This window comes from Mauremys reevesii, linkage group 4, assembly GCF_016161935.1.
Source record: "Mauremys reevesii isolate NIE-2019 linkage group 4, ASM1616193v1, whole genome shotgun sequence".
NCBI lineage: Eukaryota > Metazoa > Chordata > Testudines > Geoemydidae > Mauremys > Mauremys reevesii.
Window position 1 is genome coordinate 136849502 of NC_052626.1, and position 11048 is coordinate 136860549.

General features: G+C 45.2%; 1 protein-coding gene across 1 annotated transcript; it reads left to right on the plus strand.

Moving 5' to 3' along the window:
- The first annotated feature begins 9282 nt into the window (after window positions 1-9282).
- G0S2 (G0/G1 switch 2) lies at window positions 9283-10578 on the plus strand. Its single transcript, XM_039534920.1, has 2 exons — window positions 9283-9420; window positions 9935-10578. Exon 2 carries the CDS (start codon window positions 9966-9968, stop codon window positions 10284-10286), a length of 321 nt encoding a protein of 106 aa, XP_039390854.1. The 5' UTR covers window positions 9283-9420; window positions 9935-9965; the 3' UTR covers window positions 10287-10578.
- Window positions 10579-11048: the final 470 nt, after the last annotated feature.

The following is an 11048-nucleotide window of genomic DNA, read 5'->3' on the forward strand; positions in this document are numbered from 1 at the left end:
CAAATGTTTAGGTAACTTTTTCGACCCATTTTTTTTCCATTTTCATACCCTTCCAAGTTCCTGATACCTTCTCTAACATTAATAAACAATTTTAAATTAACTAGGCAGTCAGCAAAATACTATTCACTACACTTTGTCTAGCATGTAGCTAAAGGAACAAATTAAAATGTGTCTGGAATATGTGTCACTTTCAATAAAAATTCAAGTTAGTTTGCAGTGTGTATAATAAAGCTGGGTAGATTTTTTCAAAATTTTAAATTTAAAACAAAAAACGGGAAAAGACTTTTTGTGGAAAAAAAGTGAGTTTTCTCCCTCTTTCCCAAACAGCTGGTGTATATAGTCAATAGTTTATCATCTACGTTCAAAATGTTTTGTTGCAGTCCTGTAGCTGCATAACATATATACCGCCAGTCATATTTGATGGATAAGGGCATGGAGTAGAGCTGGTTGCAGTTCTTCTGTTGAAATATTTTTGTCTTTGACAAAAAATGGCTGTTTGACCAAAATGAAAATTTTCACTTTGAAATTTTTCAATTTCTTGACAAAATCAGTTTCTTGATTGATTCTTCAGTTAAAATTGCTGATAAACATTTTCAGGTTTTCTCAAAAACTTAACATTTTTAAAAGCAACAAAGAATCCTGTGGCACCTTATAGACTAACAGACGTTTTGCAGCATGAGCTTTCGTGGGTGAATACCCACTTCTTCGGATGCAAGACTTGCATCCGAAGAAGTGGGTATTCACCCACGAAAGCTCATGCTGCAAAACGTCTGTTAGTCTATAAAGTGCCACAGGATTCTTTGTTGCTTTTACAGATCCAGACTAACACGGCTACCCCTCTGATACTTAACATTTTTAGTTTTGCTTGTTTACGTTTTTTTATTGTACATATATAATTCTTTTAAAGCTTCTCTGAATTTCTGTTTGTTTTAGGTTTGTTTGTTGATTTTTCCTAAGTTTTCTGAGAAAACTAAAGTGGTATTTTTTGATCCACCGCAGTTTGAGGATCAGTCTTTGAGGAAGGCAAGAGGCAGAAGTTCCACTACTGAATAACTCAGGAGTGGCATTAATGAACATCACTTGAGAACCACATCTGGATTTTTCCCATCCACAAGGAACGGCTGGCCCAACACAGCACTTCATGGGAGGGTTACAGAGAACAAATGAGGAGATCCAGAGATGAGTTCTGCCTGCCAAACAGCCCAGGAGCCCAACTGAAATTGCAATTGCGAGCAGCAGTATGGTTGACAATTACCCATTTTCCACTTCTAAATGCTGATTTGTACACACAAATGTGGGCTTTACATGTGCAAGTCAGGCAGCCGCTTTGGAAATCTGGGCCTTGTCTGTGGAACGCTTCTGATCCCATCTATGCAAAAGGTGATTTGCTTCATTCTTTTTGCAACCATTGCCACTCTCAGAAGACCACATGCCTTAGTCTGCTACCTGGCTTCCCTACCAGTCCCAGCAACTACATTTTCCAGACACTATTGCCTTTATTATGTAACTTCTACTCCAAGCGGGGAGCCATCAAATCATTTACCTACCTGAACACGTGTTTATTAGAGACAAAGTCCAAACGCATCTGACCCTTGCCCGTATATGGGACATGTGGAACTGGGAGATGTGGCAATGGGCCCTTCTGCTTTAGCAATACAAGGATGAAAACAGTGCTGTGCAACATTTGGGGAAATTTCGCTATCTGGCAGAAAGTGGGCATTTCCCTATGTCTGACTGGGCTGGGCTTCTCTTGGAAATGAAATGCAAGATACTTGTGCAAAACCAGCATTTAACTGAATCGTATTTGAGAATTTCCCTCCAACTGTTAAATAAGCAGGGCCGGATTTCCAACACACACGACAGCCTGATTTGCCTCTTTCTGGTCTTGTTGATAAAGCTGTACCAGTTTAACTAAAGGTGGCAGGCTGTATCGATTTAGTTAAAAGGTGCATCTTTGTGTGCGGACAAGCTTACATGAGTTTAAACCTGGCTTGCGTTGGGTTAGCTTTCACGGATGTAAGAGCCTTCAGCGCAAAGTTGCAACTGTTTAACTAAATGGATGCAACGTCACAGTTTGAATTAAGCCAGTGCTTAAACAGAGCAGAAACTGAGGGTGTGTCCGTCTGACCGTTCACTCCAACATTTGCTACTGCACAGAGGGGCCAACACCTTCACATCCTGCAGCACCCTGAGAGTTTCCCATCCAAGGCCTGACACCGTGCTAGCCTGAGTGCCCTGACAGGATCACAGGGCAATATGGTGTGACTGCAGGCGTAGACAAGCACATGACATCCTAAGTACTTATTGATGTGCCTTTAACAGTGCTGACGGCTGGACCGCTAATGATACCAAAGCAACATCACTAGGGCTATACTACAAACTGTGGAATGTTTACAAACATAAAGGGTCATTAAAGATCAACGCAAGGAGCTCAGCACAAGCCCTGATGGTCAATATAACTTTACAACTCAGGATCATTAATGAAACAACAGATCGGCAGCCAGACCTACGTTCCCAACGCTCCATCCCTGCTGATGTGTCTGCAGGCATGAGCGACACAATGCACCTGTGGGCTTTACTGCAGCAATAAAGATTACACAAGGACACTTTCCTCGCCACACAGGTCTTTGATCGCAAAGGTCCCCGATAAGGGCTCCAGCATTTTCCTCTCTGGGACGGAGTGACAGGGTGATAGGTCCAGCTTTGGCAAGAGTAGGGAGAGCGCAAATTGCACGCTTAGATGATCCAAGCAGGTCTGAAGGGTTGAGGCGTGCACTCATAAGGAGGATGCAGAGGTAGAGATGGGATTCTGCTAACACAGTGATTTAAAAAATCCTGCAGCACTGAATCTGTGCCTGGGGCAGCTGACATGGGCTCGGGTTGCGGGGCCTATACAATATCAGCGCACATGTTCAGGCTCAGGCTCTGAGACGCTCCCCCTCTGGGGTTTCAGAACCCTGAGTCTGAACATCTACATTACAATTTTGTAGCCAAGCAGCCTGAGCCCCGTAAGCCCAAGTCAGCTGATCCAGGCCAATCACAGCTGTGCCCTGGATCTTTTCTCGCAGTGCAGCCATACCTTGAAGCTTCTGTTCCTCGCTCTGCCACTTACTTGGTGTGTAGCTTTAGTCAAGTCACTTCACCTCTCTGCTTCTGTTACCCCTCATTGGGTAAGTCACTTCACCTCTCTGAGCCTCAGTTTCCACATTTGTAAAATGGGGATAATTGGGGTGGTGAGCTTTCATTCATTACTGTTTGGGAAGGTTTTGAGATGTTCCGATGGAGTGTGCTGTACACAGATGCACAAATGCCTAGATATTGATGCTATGGTGCCTGTGTTCTTTATCAAGACTTAGATAAAGGGAAAGGAAATGATGAGGTTTGCTAGCTTCCTTGGCTCTGCTCTCAAGCTACGTTAATCTACAATACCTGCACGTGACAAATCCTTTCCTGTCACTTACTACGGCCTCGTAATTGCAATATTTATTTGACTGAAATGAAAACTGAAATCTTAATAGCAAATGACTAATGCCACCAGCTGATTAGCTGTTATGCACTCCCATCCTGTACACAAATCACAGCGTTTATGCACACATGACCAAATAAGAAAACAGTCTTATTTGCACAGAACTATGCGCTGTCCTGTCCTGTGGACAATAAAGGTGTGACCTTTTTCAAAAGAGTGGGTAGTCAGAAATTGTAAACCATTTCCCTTCTTATTCAGCACAACTTTGAGATGCAGCTGCTCACTCTTCTGACCAAGACATGTTTTTCCCTTGCTGGCACTGTACAGTCTACGCAGCTCTGGGACACAAGGCTGGATTTTGTTGTGCCTGAAGCACACCAGTATTTTGTTGTTGTTGTTGCTGCTCTAGACCTGATCATGTCTAATGGAAAAACACCACTTGCTTGTCATCACATTTGCTACGTGCAATCCCACTAAGACAAATCCTCAACATTTTAGCTAACTTCCAACCCCCCACATTCCTTGCCCGTTGCTAACAGGTTTAGACAGTCTGGCCCAGGTTGCATTTATTTAGTTTCAGATTAATTGTTTTCCCGGGGCCAATGTACATGGATTCTTTTTCCTAGGGAACTATTGCGATCTCTCAGCCTTATTTTCCTTGAAAACCCTTTAGCTTTGATTATGCATCTTGCGCTTTAGTTAAAATGGATTTATCCATATTCTCTGTAACAGTGACGTCAGTGTGTCTGGCCCCCAGATATTGCTAGCTCTAAAATATTTTAATTAAAAAGCATGATTCCTATTTATTTAACTCCATTTGCAGCAGGGCAATAAGGCACCCAGTTAAGAAAGTTAACTGTGTTGTTCTTTGCTTGTTATGTTTTGCAGCTTGGTTTCATAGCTTGGTTTCTTAGCACTGGGATTTCCCCCCCACCCCTCTTTTCCATTATACTTATTTTCTCTCACCTTGAACTCCGCAGTTCTACAGACTTGGTTTGACAAATCTTTCCCTTCAGACTGGCTGCTCAGCAATTCCCAAATCTTTACAGAAGAGGGGAGATCAGTCACCCTCCTATGTTACAGAGCTCAGAATTCGCCCTGCTCCTATGTCCATAATGACAGGTTTCAGAGTAGCAGCCGTGTTAGTCTGTATCCACAAAAAGTACAGGAGTACTTGTGGCACCTTAGAGACTAACCAATTTCTTTGAGCATATGCTTTTGTGGGCTACAGCCCACTTCATCAGATGCATATGATACTATATGTTCCATCCGATGCATCTGATGAAGTGGGCTGTAGCCCATGAAAGCTTATGCTCAAAGAAATTTGTTAGACTCTAAGGTGCCACAAGTACTCCTCGTTCTTTATGTCCATAATAATCATCTTCCCAATTCCCCTTGCTGTTCACTCCTTTTGATGTTCTCCCTGCCACCTAATTAACACCCTGTTAAATTTCATGCCCACAGCAGCTTTAATCTTCAGGCATTAACATTAATCATAGACATTAACCCTCTGCATGACACTCCTTCTCAAGTGTCTCCTTCCCAGTCTGAACACCAAAACTGCACCAATTTAACTAACTGGTTTCTAAAGGTCTGGTCTACACTTAGAAATTAGATTGGCCTAAGATACATTGCTCAGGGCTGAGAAAAATGTTGCATCTTGAGCACTGTAGCTAGGTTGACCTAACCCTTGGTGGCTATGCTGATGTAAGAATTCTTCCATTGACCTAGCTACTGCCTCTCGGAGAGGTGGATTAACTCAAGAACTACAGCTATGGAAAAACACCTTCCATTGATGTAGGAAGCCTACACTACAGCATTACAACAGTACAGCTACACTACCAGAGTACTGTCGTAGCTGTAGTGTAGCGATGCCCTGATCTGATTTAGGGCTTCTCCATCCAGGAAAGTGGTACTGGCATCACCTAAGGTGTGAATTTAAACCAAATATGGTTAAAATAAACCAAAAGAAGCTGCTCTTAAACTGAAATAAGAGTGTCCACACAGAGGTTTGCACCAGTTTAAGCTGATTGGCAACAGGTTTCATATAAAGAAAAATAACCCACTTAAGCCAAAATAAGAGCAACCACACAGGGGTTTGCAAACTGATTCAAGTTGAACTGGCGCAACTTTCCTGTGCTGAGAAGGCCTCAGTTAAACCTGTATAAATGCCTTTGGTTGGACACTCAAATAAAATTAAGAGCGGCTAAAATTAGTTTAATTTAACTTTAAGATAATTAACAGTAGCCACTCTTAATCCAATTTAACCGTATCCACACAGTGAGGTTGCATTGACTTAACTAATGTGATGTAAAAAACTATTTTGTTAAATAGATGCAATTTCTGGGTGTGATGCACTGTGGGATTGTTGCCAACTCACAGGATTTGATCACGAATCTCATGATATTAATTTGTTTTTTCTTAACTCTGTGACTCCAGGGGCTGAAGCTTTATGTGAAAATCTCATTCTCAGCTTTCTTTTTAAAAACTAAAGTGGCTGCAGAGAAAAGCTGAGGAACAAACCCTAAATGCTCAAAAATCAGAAGGCAAGGGGAAAAACTTTTTTTTTTTTAAATCTCATGGTTTCGAGGAGCCTGACTCTCAGTTTTTGAACTCTTGGGATTGCCAATACAGTTGATTAGTTTCTTGTTGCACCTACAATGTGCTAGGCTCTGTACAAACCCCAAAAGGCACAGGCACTTCCTCAAGGAGCTAACACAAAAAGCTGTGACCAGTCTCCCTTTCAGTTCAGACTTTGTTCCTTAAGGAGCCAGTACAGTCCTGTCCTGTCAGACAGTGGCTGTACAGCAGTTAACAAACAATCTGGTAATAATTACAATGCCCCTGAACTTTCTCTATTTGCTGTCTCCTCGGCATTTTTCTCTGTAATGCTCACTTTTCAATGTATTGAAGGAGAAAAAAATGCCTTAAATATAGTGACCAGCTGTAAAATTTGTTGCCAAGTTGGAGGAAAAGGTAAAGAATGTAAAAAGAGCAACCACAGAGACCAAAGAGAACCAGCTGGTTCTTTAGCAACCTTTGCAAAAAATCCAGCAATTCAGTTTCAAATGCACTTGGGGAATCTGTGCATAAAATAACAGAGCAGCTTCAATATCATAATCTTTCAAGGGTCCTTTCCCTGACTGACCGGAGCCTGTTCCCAGCAAGCAGCACCAGCAGCCTTGGAAAGGGGAGGAGAGTGTTACAATGGTGAAGAAACTATAGTGCTTCTGCTACGTGCAGGATGTGAGGAGAAAGCATGTGAGTGACTCACTGACTAGCCCTCGCTCACACACTGTATGAAACTCTGGGCCAGAATAAAGTCCCAGATTTCAGTAACAAGTATCTGCACATGTTAACCGCTGTATATTTACACCATGACCCAGACCCTTGAGACTGGCTATTTAGTGCCTCATGCAGGTCAGGGGTGTAGGTAGGGGGACAAGCCACCTTTATGCCCTTCCCCCCCAATCACTCTTTGTCCCACAGTGTTGTCCCAAGGATCCTCACGGCTACTCCAAGTTGCACTGGCTCCCTCCAGCCCTACACCGGAAGGTCTGAGGAGTGGAGGAGGAGCCCCCAACTGGCTAACACTGCCTTCTTGGCTGCTTCCTACAACCAGTGTAGCTCAGAACAACTTTACAGTACCGTTGTGTTTGGGCACACACAGAGTCACAGTTCACAAAGTGGGATCCACACCCACGTCCCCACCCAGGGGCTCTGCTAGAACAATCTCTTTGACCCAGCTGTACATTACACTATTTTCTCAATGGAACTTCACTTCTCTTTCCCCTATAATCAACCAGACAAAATTTCCCTCTTAGCGCCACACAGTCGATCTTGACTCTGATATGCTGTTCTCCCTGGCAGATCCACACATGGGGAGCGAGAACAGACTACCTGTATCCACATTCAACACTACCCTCTGGATATGAGAGGAGAATTCTGCCCAAATTTCCCAAGCAGCTCTGAGGGATCAGAAGGCATAGCTCCCACTGCCTGCTCTCTGCTTTAGCAGGTATTCAGACCATCGGTCCATCGAGCTGCGTAAGGCTCTTTCAGACAAGGAATCGTTCTGTACATTGCTCAGCATTCACTGGCCCAGTGGGTGATGTAATCTGCTTTATGCAGATGATGCAATGCTCTTACGGAGCAGGCAGCAGAGGAAATGTCAAAGTGCTACAGACAGTGTCATGCTTCCCATGAACATAACATACTGTACTTTACTTTCACACTCATTTTAATAGAAAAGATTGCATGCAGCTGGCTTTCTTTTGGTTTCAGGATCAGGGAACTGAAGGCAAGAAATCACATTCAGCAAGTGGGGTGGGTGGGATGCAGCAGAGAGAGGGAGGGTATGTCTACACCAGGGGTCCACAATCTTTCAGAAGTGGTGTGCCGAGTCTTCATTTATTCACTCTAATTTAAGATTTTGCGTGCCAGTAATACATTTTAACGTTTTTAGAAGGTCTCTTTCTATACGTCTGTAATATATAACTAAACTATTGTTGTATGTAAAGTAAATAAGGTTTTGAAAATGTTTAAGAAGCTTCATTTAAAATTAAATTAAAATGCAGAGCCCTCTGGACCGGTGGCCAGGACCTGGGCAATGTGAGTGCCACTGAAAATCAGCTCACATGCCGAAGGCGGCACGTGTGCCATAGGTTGCCTACCCCTGGTCTACACTATACCGACTACAGTGGCTGTAGTGGAGATGCTTCCACTCGGGCAGAAGGGTTTTTTCCATTGGGATTCTGTGTGGTTAATCCACTCTGAGAAAGGGTAGCTAGGTTGAGGGAAGATTTTGTTATACGCAGCATTTAGTCCATATTGTAACTGAGACAATCCATGTAATCATTCAACAAGCTCAGTATTCAGCTGCTAGTTTTTGCTGCCTCTTTTCCTGCCCATGTTTTGCTGTATCCCTGGGCTGTGCAATTTCAACTCTAAAAGGTACCAAAAAGAGAGAGATCAATGCATTCCCCAAGCTCCTATATATACTGTAAATCAGGGGTTCTCAAACTGGAGGTTGGGACCGCTTTGGGGGTCCCAAGGTTCTTACATGGGAGGCTGTGAGCTGTCAGCCTCCACCCCAAACCCCACTTTGCTTCCAGCATTTATAATGGTGCTAAATATATTTTTAAATGTGTTTTTAATGTGTAAGGCGGGTCACACTCAGAGGCTTGCTGTGTGAAAGGGGTCACCAATACAAAAGTTTGAGGACCATTGCTGTAAATTACACTTTTCTGAAACACTAGGTCTCTCCCTGAACTTGATCAATTTCCTTCCAATGGCAATATCCCCCCTTTAAAGCCACACTGCTGCTGACTTTCCCCAAGAGCCGGGAGGGACATTACAACGCTTTTTGCAGCAGTTTAGGAGAGACCTGGGCACGTTCCAAATCTCGTGCATTTCATACAACCTTCCCTCGAAGGGGGTTTGTGATTCTGCAGCCCACCCCTGTACCCTCGCCCACCATAAAGCAAACGCGCCAACCAGCCCACTCCTCCCCGGCCGACCGCCCGAAACTGGAGAGGGCAGAGACGTTTGCTACGTGACTCCCAGGCTCCCAGCCTGCCCAGAAGCCCCCTCCCGCTCCTTGTGCCCCGAGGATGGGTTAGGCGGAGTGATGCCTGCGTGATCTGCCCGTGATCCCCCCCTCCCCTCTCCCTGGTGCCTCTGCTCTGCAGCCGGCGACCCCAGCCCCCGCAGCGAGCCTCGGGGCAGGCGGTCACCCAATAGAAACCCCGCTGGGTGCACGCTCCCGGGGCGTGCACAGCCCTGCTGGCCCCCCGCCGGCCTGAGTGAGGCGGAGCCGCCCCCGGGAGGGGAGGAGCCGCAGCCACCGGGGCGATATAAGGCTCGGGGTGGCTGGGGGAAGCAGCTGCAAGCTACAGCGGAGAACGGAGCTGGGATCCCTCGCTGCCAAGCTGCGGAGCAGAGCGCGCCCTGCGGTAAGTCCAGCGGGAGCGCGGTGCAGTCCCAGGCCCGCTGAGAAAGGGGAGTTCACTGGGAGCCCCGGGATTTCAGACCCAAGCACCGGCGGCTGCTAGGGTGACCAGATGGGACAGTCCCGATATTTGGGGCTTTTTCTTTTCTTTTTTGTATGGGCTCCTATTACCCCCACCCCCTGTCCCGATTTTCACCCTATGACCATTGAGCCACGGAGTTCTTCTAACTCCGCTTTGCCACGGGGACTGGCCCGTGTGGCTGGAGAACGGCCGAAGGAATCACTGTGCGGTGAGGTTTTTGTACTGCCCATCACCGCCCTAGCGGAGTGTCCGCATTTTCCTGAAACAGACACTGGACAATGACGGTGTTAATTAGCGTTCCTGCGTGTGCCCTGTGCCTGTGCACGCTAGGCAGACTCCGCTTTCTCTTGGAACCAGCCCTGCTGCATGCAGAAGGAAGCAGCACTAGATAGCAGCTGATGGGTATCTCTCTTTTTTTCCCTCTCTTGCTCTCCAGGTTTTGTGACCTTCCAGGTCTGCTGCCCCAGATGGAGACCATGCAGGAGCTGATTCCCTTTGCCAAAGAAATGCTCAGCCAGAAGCCCAGCAGCAAGATGGTCAAGATCTATATGCTGGGCAGCGTGCTGGCTTTCTTCGGGGTGGTTATTAGCCTGGTGGAGACAGTCTGCAGCCCTTTCACCTCTGAAGAGCAGCTACAAGAGGAGGAGGAGGAGGAAGAGAAGGAGAAGAGACCTCCCCTGGCCAAAGAGCACACAGCCCCCCAGAAACGGGGGGATTTGATCGTGGAGAAGAGCAAAGAGCAGGATCCAATGCAGAGGAACTTGGTGATCAGGCAGCGTGCATCCTAAAACAGACTGCCCAGTCAGTGATAGGCGTGCACAAGAGACTGCTGGCCTGTCTGATCGCCAGGTGCGGACTCCAGGGAGAAGGGAATTGACACTGACTGCAGATGCAAGGGACTCTAGAGAAGTGACTATTATTTGCTGCCATGCAGCAGTTGAAAAACGCCACCCGTTGAATATGTACCCTTTTGTTGGTATAAAAAGGTGTAAGGTTTCCGGCCTTTGCACCAATATGTTTTTTATTATGAATAAACTTTACAAATATATTTTGCATTATAAATAAATATTTTATACATTACCAAGCCTCTGTCTTTTGTCAGTCTTCAAAGAGGGATGGAGTCTTAATTCAGCTAAAGTTAATTAAATAAATTCTATATAGCCTAATGCCTCCTGCAGGGTGGTGTTTATCAGGGCACTTAGGGAAGCATCCTAAGTTTAGCAATGAAACAGTTGTTGAATGCTCTCACCTTCCAATTAGTATAAACACATACTCAACAATGGGAGACCCTGTGTGGTTTGTTTGTTTGTTTGTTTTTCTCCCCTTTTTGTTTTCTAAAGCCTAATTTTTTTTTATACAAACCAGATGTTGCTCACATCCCTGTATTTATAATCATACAGAGAGGTTGGTTGGTTTGGGGGTTTTTTTTAAGGAGGGAGACAAGGGCCATGTAGCCAGATGTTGATCTCTGTTACATGGGTGTAAATGCAGAAAGGGATATCTGACCCATTCTGTCTTACTTCTAACAAGCTGCAGGACCAATGAAAAGA

Coding starts and splice junctions, on each gene's coding strand:
- G0S2 (XM_039534920.1), top strand. CDS start 9,966: ATGGAGACCATGCAGGAGCTGATTCCCTTTGCCAAAGAAATGCTCAGC.